General features: G+C 59.3%; 2 protein-coding genes across 3 annotated transcripts; one reads left to right on the top strand and one right to left on the bottom strand.

The window, feature by feature from the left end:
* The first annotated feature begins 312 nt into the window (after positions 1-312).
* Positions 313-9,832, top strand: MED17 (mediator complex subunit 17). Its single transcript, XM_004605176.2, has 12 exons — positions 313-770; positions 979-1,145; positions 3,537-3,747; positions 4,721-4,857; positions 4,937-5,021; positions 5,878-6,030; positions 6,577-6,707; positions 7,030-7,214; positions 7,564-7,701; positions 7,895-8,012; positions 8,700-8,859; positions 9,380-9,832. Exons 1-12 carry the CDS (start codon positions 536-538, stop codon positions 9,589-9,591), a joined length of 1,932 nt encoding a protein of 643 aa, XP_004605233.1. The 5' UTR covers positions 313-535; the 3' UTR covers positions 9,592-9,832.
* VSTM5 (V-set and transmembrane domain containing 5) lies at positions 9,372-14,704 on the bottom strand. Of its 2 annotated transcripts, none has more exons than XM_004605175.2 (6): positions 14,546-14,704; positions 11,561-11,887; positions 11,342-11,470; positions 10,934-11,274; positions 10,355-10,555; positions 9,372-9,497 (listed from the first exon to the last, which is right to left on the bottom strand). In XM_004605175.2, exons 1-4 carry the CDS (start codon positions 14,628-14,630, stop codon positions 11,228-11,230), a joined length of 588 nt encoding a protein of 195 aa, XP_004605232.1. In that variant the 5' UTR covers positions 14,631-14,704; the 3' UTR covers positions 9,372-9,497; positions 10,355-10,555; positions 10,934-11,227. The 2 variants fall into 2 exon arrangements, with proteins under 2 accessions (XP_004605232.1, XP_054986079.1); XM_055130104.1 differs by lacking the exon at positions 9,372-9,497 and adding an exon at positions 9,968-10,058.
* Between the last annotated feature and the right edge of the window lie 1,134 nt (positions 14,705-15,838).

Raw genomic sequence — 15,838 nt, 5'->3', positions numbered from 1 at the left:
TGACGCGCTCGGCCAGCACCCACTGCCCCGCCCGGCTCTGTGGGGGCCGGCCAGGCGCGAGGCGCGGGGCGGCAGGACTAGCGCCACCCCGACATGCTGGAGTGCGTGGCGCGAGCGAAGGGCTCAGAACCGGAGCCGACCCCGTGGGTCGGGCCCCGCCGGCTGAGCGCAAGCAGCCCATCGCGACGCCCGCACACGCCGCCTCAGTAACACCTGACTGGGCGGCGGGCAGGGAGCGCCGCCCCGTGAGCCTCTGCGCGGCCGGGAGACTGGCCGGAAGTGGGTCCGGGGGCCGTCCCGTGAGCCTCTGCGCGGCAGGGAGGCTGGCCGGAAGTGGGTCCAGCACCGCCCCGTGAACCTCCCGCGGCCGGAAGTAGGGCCTCAGTACCGCCCCGTGAGCCTCTCGCGGCCGGAAGTGGGTACCAGCGCCGTCCCGTGAGTTTCTGGCCGCGGTGCCTGCCAGGCGCTGTTCCCGCGCTCGCTCCCGCAGTCCTCGCCGTCTCCGTCGTACCCCGGGCCGGGCCCCGCCGCCATCATGTCGGGGGTGCGCGCCGTGCGCATCAGCATCGAGTCGGCGTGCGAGAAGCAGGTGCAGGAGGTGGGCCTGGATGGCACGGAGACCTACCTGCAGCCGCTGTCCATGTCACAGAACCTGGCGCGCCTGGCGCAGCGCATCGACTTCAGCCAGGGCTCGGGCTCCGACGACGACGAGCCGGGCACCGAGGGCGACGCGCACGACTGGGCGGGAGGCGACCCCGATGACGACGAGGGTGAGCGGGGTCGCCGGGGGTGGGAGGGTGCTCAGCGCAGTGTGCGGGCCAGGGCTCGCCGCCAGGGGGTTGTGGTCGCTCGCGGGGTCGGGGCGCGGGGGTGGGGGGGGCGTGTGCAGGCTCGGGTTGGGGGGTGGTCACCCGGCCCGCGTCCAGCAGCCCCATCCCCAGGGGCGCCCGGCCAGTGCCCAGCTGCCCCTCCCCGCAGGCCTGGTCCGGCTGCAGCCCTCGCTCTGGCCCTGGGACTCGGTGCGAAACAGCCTTCGCGGCGCGCTCACCGAAGTCTGCGTGCTCTACGATGTGCTCAGCGTGGTACGCGACAGGAAGTTCATGACGCTGGACCCCGTGTCCCAGGACGCGCTGCCCCCCAAGCAGGTAGGAGCCCCCAGCCTGCTGAGCCTCAAGCCTGCCGCGTCCCCGCTGCCTGTTTCTCCCCACGCCGAGCCCAGAAGACGGCCCAGCTGCAAGCAAGACACGGCCCAGGGACTGGCCCCTCTGCTGTGTCCACTCACTGTCCTTCCAGAACCCCACGTGGTGACCGTCTGGTCTCGGGTGGGCACCACGCGCAAAGCTACTCACAAGGTCACAAGGCCAAGCCATAGGAAACGCTGAAGTCCGAGTCAGGGGGTTGAGGTTGCCGAGAGTGCCTTCTTTCTCTGAGCAGTGGCAGGTTAAAGGAAGGCAGAGGATGCATGCAAGCAGGGTCATCTCCCAAGATGGCCAGAAGGAAGAGTCTTCAGCCAGAACCCAGTGACTGGCTAGAGAAGTCCTGACCATGGGTCAAGAAACCATGGGTCTAATGGCTCGTGAGAGAGGCCGCAGAGGGAATGGGGAGGGCACTGGTCTCGTATTCAGTCCCAGGCACTGTTTATGGTCACTCCAACTCCACCAGGACAGATCCAGGCAGAAAACCAGGAGCAAGCCCTGAGTACCGCTGGTTGTGGCCCAACCCACAGTCCTCTTCACAGTGTAGAAAGGCTGCCCAGAGGCTTTTGAGCACCTAATTACGGGCCTGGAGAGAGTGCAGGCGGGAGGGTGCTGGCTTTGCACACACCCAACCAGATTTGATACCCAGCACCCCATATAGCCTTCCAGGAATGGCACTACCAGGTATGGCTCCCCCAAATTAAAAAAAACAACAACAACAAAAAGCCAGCACCGAACCTGTTTGCTTTGCTTTTCCCTGCCTTCCCCACACCAACCCTCCATGGTGCTTTGAGATGACCCGTAGCTGCACTCTTGGCTGTAACATCTTACCACATAGGCTGCTGTCAGTTGAACTCTGACACTGTCACGGCACAGAGGTCCCCCAAGGCAGTACTCGTGCTGCAGGTGATGCCAGGGATCAAACTTGCAGCCTCAAGCTGCTGGGCACGTTCTCTGTCACCAGCCATCTCCAGCCCTGGCTTCCTGTCTTCACCAGAACTAGTGCCCAGAAGATGGGGTGTTGAGGGGAAACTAGCATCAGAACCCTGCCTGAGCCTCAGTGCCGCCCCACTGCAGACATCAGAAATTTCTGAACTGGCTAAGAACTTTTACAAATTTGAAAAGTAAAAAGAAGGTTCATGTTCCACATTTGATCAAAAGACCCTGTTGGGCTGGAGCAGTAGTACAGCGGCGGGGAGGGTGCTCGCTTTGCACGCTGCCAACCAGTATCAATCCCCAGCATCCTACATGTTCCCCTGACCTTTGCCAGGAATGATCCCTGAGTGCAGAGCCAGGAGTAAACTCTGGGCATCACCAGGTGGGCCCCCAAAATGAAAAATCATGTAGAGGGCTGGAGAAATACTCCAGGGGGTAAGATGCTTGCCTTGCATGCCCAACCCATGTTCCATTCCCAGCATCCCAGTATGGTCCCCTGAGTGCTGCCAGGTTGCTCTCTGCCACCAAAAATACAGTTGACGTTTTAATGACAATTCTAATTTTCACACATATAGTCAGAGAACACTCTAATCAGACTTGGTTTTCAGAAGTCTGTCTGGTTACTGTGCAAATTGCTAGTCACTGGTGATAATACAGAAATTTTGACTTCACATCAGATTTTCAAGATCAGATATCAGTGGAGGAATTTCTTGCCAGTGCTGTGTATCATAGTCGGGATTCCAACAGCACTTGGCAGCTGACTATGAAGCCCACCAGCCTCTGAGCTGCCTACCTGGGGCCGCCCACTCATTCAGTCAGCACTATCACCCCATGTGCTAGGCGTGTGCGATGCCTGGGGGCAGACGGGGACTCTGCATGTGCCAGTGACTCCTTTATACCTGAGAATTGTTTGTGCGAGCCAGGTGTATGAAGGTGCATACAGAGTAAACATTCACTGATAACGTCGTAAGTATTGATTTGATAGGATGGGGGGACCACAGCTGGTGGTCTTGGGGGATACCCCAGTCTTCGTGTCGGGGGTAGTTTCCAGCAGTGCTCAGGAACAGGTGCTGCCATGGATTCACACCCAGGCCATGGTATTCTTTTGGAACTCTCCAGCCTGAGGCCATTATGCACGTGCCCTCGCACTTTCTCTTTGCCTTGTCATGTCCACATTTTCTCTTGAGTAGGCATTTTAATTTTATTATTTTTAAAAATATTCTATGTTTTGGGGGCCACACCTGACAGTCCTCAGGGAACCATACAGGATACCGGGAATTGAACCCAGGTTGGCTAAGCGCAAGGCAGAGTCTCCCTGTTGTACTGCCTTTTAGGCCCAAGCAGGCTTTTTAACACAGAGAAAGTGCCTGATTTGGAGGTCACTCTGGGTTGCTTTTGCTGCAGACGCTACAACTGATCTCTAAGAAGAAGTCTCTTGCTGGGGCCGCCCAGATACTGCTGAAGGGGGCAGAGAGACTGACCAAATCCGTGACGGAAAACCAAGAAAACAAGCTGCAAAGAGACTTCAACTCGGAGCTTCTGCGGCTGCGGCAGCACTGGAAGCTCAGGAAAGTGGGCGACAAGATCCTGGGTGACCTCAGCTACCGGAGTGCAGGTGGGAGTCAGGGCTGCTTGTGCATCCTGGAGAGGGAGGACACCGGCATCCCCCACAGCCAGGTGCTGCCCAGGGAAGGTCACTAAGATTCACGGGTCAATGGGGTGAATCTTTGAATGCCAAGGATGAGAGTGGGGAGGCCTAGCTGTGGCCTTCATAACAGGGTGCTCAGTCCTGCCATGTCCAGAGGGACAGTAGAGGGGCTTCAGCCCTGCTCACGGGTGTGCTTGGTCTTCTGCAGTGTCCATCTCTCTCCATATCACATGTGGACACTTTACCCATTTATCTCAGCTGTCCATCCCCAAGCATAAAAGATTTTATTATATTCTATTTTTAGTTCTTGTACATGTCCCAGATGTAAAACATCCCTCTTCATAGCACTTTGCAACCCTGAACATCTTCCCCAACCTCTGAACTACACAGAAAGTTCCCTCTCAGGCCCAGGGAGATCATCTGGGGGTTCAGGTGCTTTGCTTGCATGGGGCAGACTCCAGTTCCAGTCCCCAGCACCACGTAGGTTTCCTGTCCCATCTCTAGCATGGCCAGGAGTAAACTCTGAGCATAGCTCATGTGGCTACAAGAAAGAACTCCGAAGTCTGGCGGCTCAGGAGCAGGCCATGCCTGCTGCATCCCAGGTCCTCCTGCTGGAGGACATTCCTGTGGAACCTTCTCCCAGAGGCTGCTCACACCAACATGAAGGCCGGGACTGAGTGTGAGGAAACACGTCTTGGAAGTGTGTGGCTTACCCAGACACACTGGGTGGCCCATGAGTGCATACTCCTCTGAGGCAAGTTCTGTCCTTGAGGTAGATAGCTTTGTGCTTTCTGATGCCTCCCAGTGCCTGCCAGCCACCCTTCACACATTTGGGTGAGTCTTTGTCTATGGTCTATGGTCAGGAAGCAGTGCTCCATGCTCCAGTCCTTAGCACGGTGTGGGCGCAGTGATCTTCATTCCTGTTTTCATGCACCCTCAGGCTCGCTCTTTCCCCATCACGGTACGTTTGAGGTCATAAAGAACACAGACATCGACCTGGACAAGAAGATTCCTGAGGACCACTGTCCCCTCGATGTCCAGATTCCCAGTGACTTAGAGGGTTCTGCATATATCAAGGTATTTGCCACAGTGACCTCAGCCCGTTTCTCCTATAGGCAGAAGCCGACTCACTCACTCCTGTGTTCTTGTCACTCAGGTTTCGATTCAAAAACAGGCTCCAGATATAGGGGACCTCGGCACAGTGAGTCTCTTCAAGCAGCCTGTGCCCAAGTCCAAGCCAGGTGTGGTATTCTGCGCGTTGGCCCTGTGCTTGGTTGGGAACCCAAACTCCACAGTGCTTACGGTTGCTCATGGCAGGACTCTGGGATCAGACGGGATTGGCCATATGTAAGCTCCAAGTGCCGGCACCCTCATTCTCTCTCTCCAGCCCCTGAGCCTGGTGTTACCAAAGGTAGAAGTAGGAAAATAGATGTTTGGAGTGTGGGTGGTGGGAAATGCACTCTGGGCGCTGTTCAGGCAGCTGTCCTGTGGAACCCAGCTGTTAGGATACAGGGAGTGAGAGTGCTAACCATCATTCACACAGAAAGCGTGAGTGTTCCAACCACAGGTCTGCCTGCCACATCACACCGGTAATACCTTACAGTTGACATCACGTGGGGCGGAGAGAGAGCACAGGGGACAGGGGTGATCCCTGATGCAGAGCCAGGTGGAAGCCCTAAGCACCTCCAGGCATGGCACAGAAAAACAAAAGAACTAAAACCAAAAATCTGTAGCACTTGGGATGTGGCCTGAGTCATAGAGACTTAGGTTCTGGCCCTCGGCCGGCAGGAGCCCGAGACTGAAGTCAGGGCAGCCTGGTGGGGCTGGGCACAGACTCACTCCCGCTCCGCTTCTCTGAAATGCCCCTGGGTTCTCCGAGGGTCGCACCCACGCCTAGCACAGGTGCTCTGGCAGCAAAGGAGCCCACACTCGGGATGTATTTCTGGCTGTGGAAGGCCCCAAGCTGGGAAGCCAGGACTTGAGACGTCCCCACTGCAGAGAAAATGGGCTCTGGGCAAGGACTCTCCAGGCTTCATCACCCAGGCGAGTCGGCAGTCACCCTCAGCCGGACGCAGGTGGATGCCTCCTGTCTTTCAGGCTCCCCACACTGGCAGACGAAGCTGGAGGCGGCACAGAATGTTCTCTTGTGTAAAGAGATCTTCGCACAACTCTCTCGAGAAGCTGTTCAAATTAAGTCGCAGATCCCTCACATTGTGGTGAAAAACCAGATTCTCTCCCAGCCCTTTCCAAGTAAGAGCGGCCAGCCCTGTGGGGACTCGGAGAGGGTACTGGGCAGCCGTGTGGGGGGTCTGGGGGGAGGACGGATGAGACGCTGGCCTTGAGTACTCGGAGCTGACACTGTGGAGAGCAGTCAGAAAGGCGCAGGCAGGCTGGCCTCCAACTCGGCAGGGGCTCGGGGCTCTGTCAGAGGGAGCAGTTAGGAAGAGCTGTTTGGTGTCTTGAATTCTGTTACCCTAAGTGTGTAAGCATGGGGTTTTAGAGAATTGAAAAGCAGTTGGACTAACCCTAAGTCTGACTCAAAGTTGGCTGTGTCCACGTGAGCTGAGTCCCTCTCGAGTTTGACAGAGGAACAGGTGTTGCATGCGTGTGCCCTGGCTCTGCCTGCATGCGTGTGTCAGACGTGAGCAGCTTCTAGTCGTGGGCCCTGGAGCTGGCAGGCGGGTTCTAGGAGATCAGGGTTGACGCTTATACTGATAGAGCTGCTCCTTTAGACATGGCTTTGGCGATGGCCAAGCTTCACTGCATCTCATGTGTGTTTCCTGCGTCCATGTGCAGACTTGCAGTTGTCCATTTCCCTGTGTCATTCCTCCAACGATAAGAAGTCTCAGCGCGCCGCTGCTGAACTGCAGAGTCCCGACGATCACCTCTATGTCCTGGAGCACAATCTGCATCTCATGATTCGAGAGGTAAGGAAGTGTGCCATGGAGCCCCTGGGCCTAGCTCCTCCGGCCATCCCCAAAGCCTGGCCAGAGCTGGTCTGGCCAGAGCCAGTGTCTGCTGGTCTGGCCTGGCCAGAGCCAGTGTCTGCCAGCTGGCTCACAGCCCACGTCCCGCCGTCCCTGTATGCTGAGCCCCAGGTCCAGGAGACCTACAAGGTCAGGGCCTTGGAGGGCGGAGCGACCAAGGGTTTGCGTCTGTGCCACTCAGCTTGCATATACGAAGGTTGGCTTAGGGTGCTGAGAGTGGCCTGGGAGGGGCGGCTGCTGGCTCATGCTGCTGTCCCCACAGTTCCACAAGCAGACCGTGAGTTCTGTCATGATGCCCCATCCCGCCAGCGCGCCTTTCGGCCACAAGAGGATGAGACTTTCGGGTCCTCAAGCATATGATAAGAATGAAATCAGCTCCTTACAGAGCAGCGAGGGGCTTCTGGAGAAGATAATCAAACAGGCCAAACACATCTTCCTGAGGAGTCGGTAAGGCCAGTTTTCTGGAAGCTGCTGTTGGCCTCTCCTGCACTTTATCTGCTTTTTTTCTCTCCTGGAGAGAGGAGACAATCTTCTGAGCTTCCCAGGGCTGCAGCAGGTGGCAGCCCTTAAGCTCCAGAAAGCATCTTTTGCTGGACACGGGCTAGTGGCTGCTCCTAGGCACGTGGACCCTGGAACACACTGGCTCTCAGTGGTGGTCTGAGTTCTCTGTGGCCGGGAGTCGGGGTCCCTGTTTGTGTGAGTGTAATTGGTGCCTTGGGTGCCCCCCAGGCCCACATTTATAGTCCAGCCACTGACCTGAGGTCCAGCCTGTGGCCACTTTTTTCCTCTTCACCAGAGTGGCAGCGACCATTGACAGCCTGGCCAGCCGGATCGAGGACCCTCAGATCCAGGCACACTGGTCCAACATCAACGATGCCTGTGAGTCCAGTGTCAAAGTCCTCATCACCTCGCAGGGCTACGAGCAGATCTGCAAGTGAGCATGCACTGGAACTGCAGCAACGGGCTGGGCTTCTGCCCAGGGTGCTGGGCTGGGGCAGGGGCCTCACCTCACTCGTTGGCATGAATGTCCTCTGCTCTCCCCCTCGGCTCCCCTCCTCTCCCTTCTTTTCCCCTCCCCTCCCCACTCATTGCTCTCCTATCCCCTCCCCCTTTCCAACCGCCCGCAGGTCAATCCAGTTGCAGCTGAACATCGGAGTAGAGCACATCCGTGTGGTTCACCGGGACGGGCGGGTGATCACACTGTCCCACCAGGAGCTGGAGCTCCAGGACTTCCTCCTGTCTCAGGTAACTGCAGGTGGCTCGGCCTCAGGCTGTATCTCAGTGAGAGAAGGGCTGAGGTGATCTCCAGGAGCAGGGAAGGGAGGCGGGGTCCGGAATTCTGGTGCTGTTTTTGAAGGCAGGACAGAATATTGCCCTCTACAAAGGACCATGTGGAAAGCTCTGGGCGTGGGGTCCAGCTCCCCCGTAAACTCGCTCTGAGACTCAGGGCCTCTTTCCTCCCACTGTCCTGCGTTGAATAGAGGCCCTGAGATGCCCAGGCTGTGCTTCCTGTGCCAACCGGCTCCCTTGGTGCAGAGCAAAGGTGCAGCCTCTGTTCGTTCCACCTGCCCAGCCTGGTTAGCTCAGCTCCCACACAGAGGTGGGCCAGGAAGCTAGGGGCCTCTCCTGGACCCAGCGGGGGTCTCAGGGATGGGGTTCTGTCTAGGGCAGGGTCTTTGCGGGCCCTTCACAGGGACACCCCGGCACCATGTCACAGAGCTCTGCTGGTGACCAGCCCTGACGGCCTTAGTTACCACCCTGAGACGCCTGGGAGGAGGTAACTGGTCCCTGGAGCACTCCCTGGACAGCCTGCCCAGAGCAGAGCAGGGCCAGCATGTAGTCTGCTACCTGCCATGGGTGAAGGAGCATCAGGCTGTGCTGGCGCCCGGGTCTCGGAAGGCCTCTGTCCAGTGAGCGTTGTTTGTCCCTCAGATGTCCCAGCACCAGGTCCATGCCGTGCAGCAGCTAGCCAAGGTCATGGGCTGGCAGGTCCTGAGCTTCAGCAACCACGTGGGTCTCGGGCCCATTGAGAGCATCGGCAACGCCTCCGCCATTACTGTGGCCTCCCCGAGCGGTGACTACGCCATCTCAGGTGGGGGCTTTCGCACACAGCCTGGGAGGGGCCGCCCTGTATGCCTAGGGTGCTCTGCTCTGCCGGGCATCTTCCCAGGGGTCACTGCTTGTCACCTCCCAGCCCACTCCCCTTTCTTCCTCCCGAGTCCTAGCCCAGCTCCTTCGGGACCCAGCGACCCCACCTGGCCCAGGTCATGCTTTCCTCGCCCCCCTCTCTGCTCACACCTCCTGCTGGCTAGTCCATTGGGTGGCAGGTACTGAGGGACATGGCAGACACTGGGCCACCCTGATACAAATCACCTTCTTCCTTTTTATTTTTCTGTCCTGTGTAGTTTGGGCACCACACCTGTAGGTTCTGGGTGGGGCTCGATAACCCAGTGTCCCTGGACCGGGGCAGCTGTGCATGTAGATTTCCAGCCAGCCTCGCCAGCAACTGCTGACAGCGTTTCACTCCCTCAGCATCTGTGGCAGAAGGAGGGTGGGCTTGGCTCGCTTCCCAGTTTGGAATCATGTGTGTTGACTCTTGCTCTGCTCCACAGTTCGGAACGGCCCTGAAAGTGGCAGCAAGATTCTGGTACAGCTTCCCCGAAACCAGTGCAAAGACCTTCCGAAAAGCGACGTCTTACAGGACAGCAAATGGAGTCATCTTCGTGGGCCCTTCAAAGAAGTTCAGTGGAATAAGATGGAAGGTCGGAATTTCGTTTATAAAATGGAACTGCTGATGTCTGCTCTTAGCCCCTGTCTGCTCTGACTGCACCTAGAGAAGTTTACAGAAGCACAAGGGAGAGAGACCTCCCAAAGGAACTCTGTCCTAAAAAGGAATCATTTGCAAGTGTTTTGCATTTGGAAAATTTTCACTTTATAAGTGGTAAATGCTTTGAAAAGCAGAAGATAATGCAAGATTAGCCTGAAATGTTACTGACTTAATGGATTTCTGTTTGCTTTTTGAAGTGTTTGTTAATTTCAAATAAAGCATACAGTGTAATAGTCCAGATACTGACTCCTGCCTACATGGTCTCATTTCACTACAGAGGGATGAAGTAGCCCCCTCAAAAAATGTGGGGGAAATGTGGCATTTGCTGTTGGTGGTCGGTCCCAGAGCAGCTGGTAGTGGTCCTGGTCGCCTGCCCAAGGAATGCTGTGATTGTGGCCTCAGCAGGAGTCCTGCTTCTGCCAGAAGACCAGAGGGACACAAACTCGTCGTCCAGACTAACTGCTCTGGTAAAATATGGAAAAGGAATCACCAGGACAACCAGAAATCAAGTGCTCTCGTAGGCTTGCCCACAGCGGGAAGGGGCACCTAGGAAGGTCAGGACCCCGTGCAGACGCCCACCAGAGCCATTTCCCTGGCCCTCCCCAGCACTCCACCCGGGGCCTTTCTACTCTCTGGCTCTCTGAGTGCTGGTGTTGGAGCCTGGGCGCCAGCTCAGTGGAACCTTGTCCCCGGATGAGTATGGCTGAGCCTGAGCTGTCCACTGGCAGCTGCCCCCATGTGAGGGACACAGTCTACTCACCTCCCTGTGGCCAATGGCTCCGCATGGTCGTCAGGAGTCACACACTGGGCACATGGGAGCATTGGTGGCCGTGTGCAGGTCCTTGGGGAGGGCTCTGGGCACTGGACCAGTGCCCCCTGCAGACTCAGGATGCCCATCGGACCCCTCGGAGGCAGAGCTGTCTTCACTCAAAGGCTCGACGTGTGGAGGTATGGGAGGAGCCTGCACAGGATAGGCTGCTGGCCCCTTGCCATACCCTGCCCAAGGCTGCCCTGAATGGGGTCTCCGGGCCATGAACCCTCTGGGACCCCGAAGCCCCCTGGAACCATAACCCGCACCTGGCGACAGACCCCAGTAACTACCATCCCCCCAGGTGCCATCGGCCCCCAGGTGTGCCCAATGCTGGGCGGGGTTCCTGACTGCCCATACCCATGGGCTAGATGCTCACAAGGGGCTGAACTTTCACCTTCAGACCACATGGTCCCCACTGGGGCACGAGGGGCCAGGCGTTCTGAGCATCTTCAGAACCAGCACCCACCCACACAACCCGCCTGCCTGCCCCCTCCCAGGAGGCATGTAGGAAGCGCTGGCTGAACTCACCAGCAAACAGCACAGCTGTGAAAGGGGCCCGAGGAGAGCTGAGCTGAGTCAACGGAAAGGTGGGACTGGCGAATAGCGAGCACTGTGGAGGAGACTCCAGAGGGAGCCCTGCCAACAGCAGCCTATGCCCGGGCTCAGGGGCAGGGTGGCATTTGGGTCCTCGGAGAAACTTCAGGCTTCTCTGGGGCAGGTCCAGCTGAGTAGGTGAGTGCCCAGTGGCCAGGCACGAGGAGTTGGGGGGTTCAAGGGGGCGAAGTAGCAGCTCTGCCCTGCCCCGTGGCACAGAGGACCCGGCTAGCAGTCCATGTCCTGCAGCTCCACCCGCTCCGTGCTGCTGCCAGCTGCAAAGGGCACGACTGTGAGCATGGCCGGGTGCAGGTACCCCCTACCCTCAGGCCCAGGCCTCACCTGCCAAGGGGTGTCGCCGCAGTTGGCCACACCTGCTGCACACCCACAGGAGACCAGCCAGCACAGTGCCCACGGCGGCCAGGAAGGCCAGCACTACAGCCACGAAGTGCAGGTCTTCGTACAGGACCTCTGGGGGGTTATGTGGGAGTCACAGGTCACAGGCTTGCCGTGGCCAGCCCCTGCCGCAAACACTGCCCCCATGGCCCCGTGGCCACTCACCCGACACGTGTAATGCGATGGTGCCGAGGCGACTGCCGCCCAGCTGCTCAGAAACGGTGACCACGTAGACGCCGGCGTCGCGGGTGCCCACCTGCAGCAGCTGCAGGGAGCCGTTGTCGAAGGTGCAGACCCGGTGCTGGTGGCTAGGGGCCACGTCCGCCTGCGTCCCCGGCTGCCACGCCACAATGCGCCGCGCGCCCCGGCTGGACGCGTGTCGCCACTCAATAGTGGGCACGCCAGGGCAGGAGTAGGCCACAGACAGCAGGACGTCCTCTGTGACCGTGGCGTTGATGGCCTCCTGCGCGATGTACAGACCCACACCTGGGCCTACGGATGAAGCGCTGGTGAGGGGCTGCAGAGCACCCCCAGGGAGACGACCCCCACATACAGACACTCCAAGGAGGACGAGGAGCTCAGTGAGGGTGAGAGGGGTGGACAGGGCACAAGGCTGCCCTCTCCCCGCAGTGCTCAGACCTAGGCCAGGTGCAGCTGTGCAGACATAGGGCCTCAGGGACCAACTGAAACCTATCCCCAGAGCTGTGATGAGCACAGCTGTGTGAGCACATCTGGGCAGTGCTGACAGAAAGGGGAGGGGACACAGGCCTGCTGCCCGCTCCACCTGTAGGGTCGCCCACACCCACAGACAGGGACAGGTCCTGAGAGCTGACAATGGTAGGTGTGGATGGTGCCACGGTCCAGTGATGTGGATGCCACAAACAGGCCCAAGTCCCCTTACACATACCTCCAGGGGCCTGAGGGCTTGGGCTCTCCACTGGGCCACAGGTGGTTCTAGAGCCCCGGGGTGCCTCTGCTGGACCTGTGCGTGCATGTGGGCCCTGGTAGCTGCTCACTGGGTGCCCAGGGTGTCCCCTTTCTCACCCCTCCTCCATTAGTGCCCCTCTCCCGGGGTCAGTCCAGGGCACTGGGAGACCAGTGGCTCTGAGAAGGGGCAGCTGCTGGCCAGGGCTGAGGCTGGGGGAAGCATGAGCCCCGCCCTGCACCCAGCAGGCATGGACACCGATCTTGCACCTTCTAAAATGCTAAACTGAGGGGCTGGAGAGATGGACCAGACTCAGCCCTCCCCCACCCCCATTCTTCCAGGAGGCCCCACAAAGCACCACTTCATCCCGGGCACCCATGGGTATGACCCAGAAACCAAACCCCAAAGCAGACTGGGGAGCCTGAGAGGGAGCCGAGAGCTGGTGCTGGCCCTGGTGTGGCTCCAGGCACTGGACCATTCAGTCAGCACCAGGTCAACTCTGGCCATGAGTAGAGGCGGCCGGAGGGGAGGCCCAGCCCTCACAGTGACTGGGCTGGGAGGCCACATAAAGGCAGAGTCCATGTGAGCATGTGCAGCCCCCAGCACTGCCTGGGCACTGCGGTCCCAAGCGGCCAGGCCCCCACCACTGGACTGAACACGGCTACGATGGACACTGTGGATTGAGGAAAAGGGTGGGGGGGGGAGATTAGAAACTGAAACTCTCAGGAAATTGGAAGATGAGTCCAAGGGCTGACCTGGGCCCTCCTGGGCTCAACCCCCAACCTCTGCCCCGCCCCTACCCAGCCTGCCCCCCTCGAGGTTCTTCACAGACCCCAATCCTCAGCTGCATGAGGCAGGGCCTGGCCCAGCACTGCAGTCTGCAGCAAGGGGCGCCCGAGCTCAGTTGGGGTTGCCTCCAGGAAGCCCACCAGCTGTGCCCGTGACCCAGGGCCTTCACCTGCAGGTTTGCTGCTGCTTTGGCTGAGGAAACACCAAAAGCAAAAGAGCAACAGAGGGGCCGAGTGATAGCACAGCGGGGAGGGCGTTTGCCTTGCACGCGGCCGACCAGCGTTCGATCCCCGGCATCCAGTATGGTCCCCCAAACACTGCCAAGAGCAATTCCTGAGTGCAAAACCAGGAGTAACCCCTGAGCATCACTGGGTGTGACCCAAAAAGAAAAAAAAAGAGAGCAACAGAAACACCCCCAGTTTATCAGCTATTGACTGTGCCGGAAACTGGCCCCTGCAGCCTCCCTAGTGTCTGTGTCTCCTCACAGCCAGAGGAACCTCCCTCCCACCGGCCCAACTACGTGGGCTTCAGGGCCAATTTGTTCTCCTGCCACCAGCCGTCAGGAATAACCGGTCTGGGGCAAGGATAGAAAAGGAACAATTCCAAGAACCTGCAGGCAAACTGCTCGCCATGGGAAAGGAGTGGAAGGGATGAGAAACCTGTCTGCACCTCAGGGAGACTCTGTCCGAGCACACGAGGTGGGTGGCACCCACCAGAGGCTGGCTCAGACTCCAGAGGATGGGGTGCCCTGGACACCTCTGAGCCGCCCAGTGGGCGATGCCGCTGAGTGAGCGGCACACTGCGGAAAGCGTGTCACTGAGAGGGGGCGGGCGTGTCACTGAGAGGGGGCGGGCCCTGGCACTGTGGCCACAGACTCTGAGGCAGGACGGACGAGATCATTCCGATTTCTCCGTTGCTTACTGAGATAATAAAACTAGGAAATGTATGTTCTAATCTCAGGGGAGTTTCCTGATGAGAATGAGGAGGGGCCCCGCAAAGGGGCAGGCACTTCCTGTGGTGCAGCCCTGGGCAGTGGAGGAGAAGCAGGAATGGTGGACGCAGGCGGAGAGGTAGGTGGGCACCGCCCTGTGTGGGAGGCCTGGGAGGGAGCACCCAGGAGGGAGCATGACGGGAGAGAGCATCTGAGTGTGACGAAGCATCTGCTCCAGTCTCGCTCCCTGCAAAGTGTCAGCCAGGGTGTGGCTGCCCCTGCGGAGCCGGAGCCGGAGCCCCTGGACGCCCTTGCCCTCACCGGCTACCCTCAGTGTACCTGTCGGGCTGGGCCTGGCCATGGTGCAGGGGAGGGGTGGCACCTCCCCCACCTCCAAGGGTCTGGCCAGCGGGGCACCGGGCACAGCCTCTGCTCTGGGGTGCCAGGACCCACCCAGCCCTGCCCCCATCTGGCCCACCCGCCGCCCAGCCATCGCTGCACTCACCTTGCAGGCTGCAGGCGGTGCCCAAGAAGAGCACGAAGGGGGTGAGCCAGAAGCCACGGGGCCACCTGCTCCCAACCGGCCTCATGAGCCCGGCTCCTGGGCGTGTGCCTCCCGGAGTGTGCGCTGGGCTCCTCCCGCTGCGTCTTCACCTCCCCTACAGGCCCTCCTCCTCCGCCTCCCTTGCAGTCCTCCTCCCCTCCCCCACTACCCCTCCCCCTCCTCACTTGCTGTTCCTCCCCCTCCTCACTTGCTGTGCCTTCTCTCCTCCCCCACTGCCCCTCCCCCCTCCCCTCCCGGTCCTCCTCCCCTCCCCCGCTGTCTCTTCCCCCCTCTGTCCCTCCTCCCACTCCCCTGCAGGTCCTCCAGGGCAAGAAGAGGATGAGCAGTTCTGGTCTGGTCGAGCCAGTTCCCCAGAAGTGGGCAGGCCAGGAGAGCAGAGGACTGCAGGGACACAGCAGTGAGTCGCGGAGGGAGCCAGCAGCTAAGGCTTCTCCTGCTCACTCTGACTGGGAATTCAGCTGGGCGTTGGGAGGGGGTTGCCAGGGTCAAGAGGGACCATCCTGATACCGTCCTCCTTTGGGTTACTCCTGGTAATGCCAGGGACTGGACTAAGGGGAGCTGCACGCAAGGACAACTCCTTGGTCCCTGTACCACCTCCCTGGGCAAAGTCTTCTAAGGAAGTTAAACAACAGCCTAGGGAGGGAGGGAGGGGTGAGCAGAGGGGACAAGAAATCCTCAGTGTCGTCTCAGTGCAGCCCATGGACACTGGTGCACCCATGCACCTGTCCACCCACCCTCCAGCTATCCACCCACTCACCTACCCATTTTTGCAGCAACCCACTACCCACCCCTGCACCCCCCACCCACTCATCTACTCATCCACCCACCTACCCTTCTACCCTGCACCCACCCATCCATCTGCTCCTGCACTCATCCCCCCATCCACCCCTGCATTCACCCAACTATCTACCCCTGCATCCCCCTATACCCACCCACCCACCCCTGCACCCCCCTATACCCACCCACCCACCATTTGCCCATCCATCTACCCCCCTCCAGAGAGCAGTGCTTGACTGGGCATCAGGGAACCCGTGAAGCTGGGAATGAGTGGCTGGAGGGGTATAAGGCAGCTGGGTCCACAGGTGGAGAGAGGGCAGCCTCCAGCACTGATGGACAGTGAAGGGTGATGGCAGGCCCTCGGCTCACGCCTTTCCAGACTCTCCACCTACTTGGTGTTCTTCATCCCACCTGAAGGACCCTGAGGGCTGACCCCACCGGAGAAGGTTTGTGCTA

This window comes from Sorex araneus, chromosome 3 (genome assembly GCF_027595985.1).
Source record: "Sorex araneus isolate mSorAra2 chromosome 3, mSorAra2.pri, whole genome shotgun sequence".
Taxonomy (NCBI): Eukaryota; Metazoa; Chordata; class Mammalia; order Eulipotyphla; family Soricidae; genus Sorex; species Sorex araneus.
Note: the sequence above shows the minus strand (reverse complement) of the source record. Positions and strands in the feature narration are given on the sequence as shown.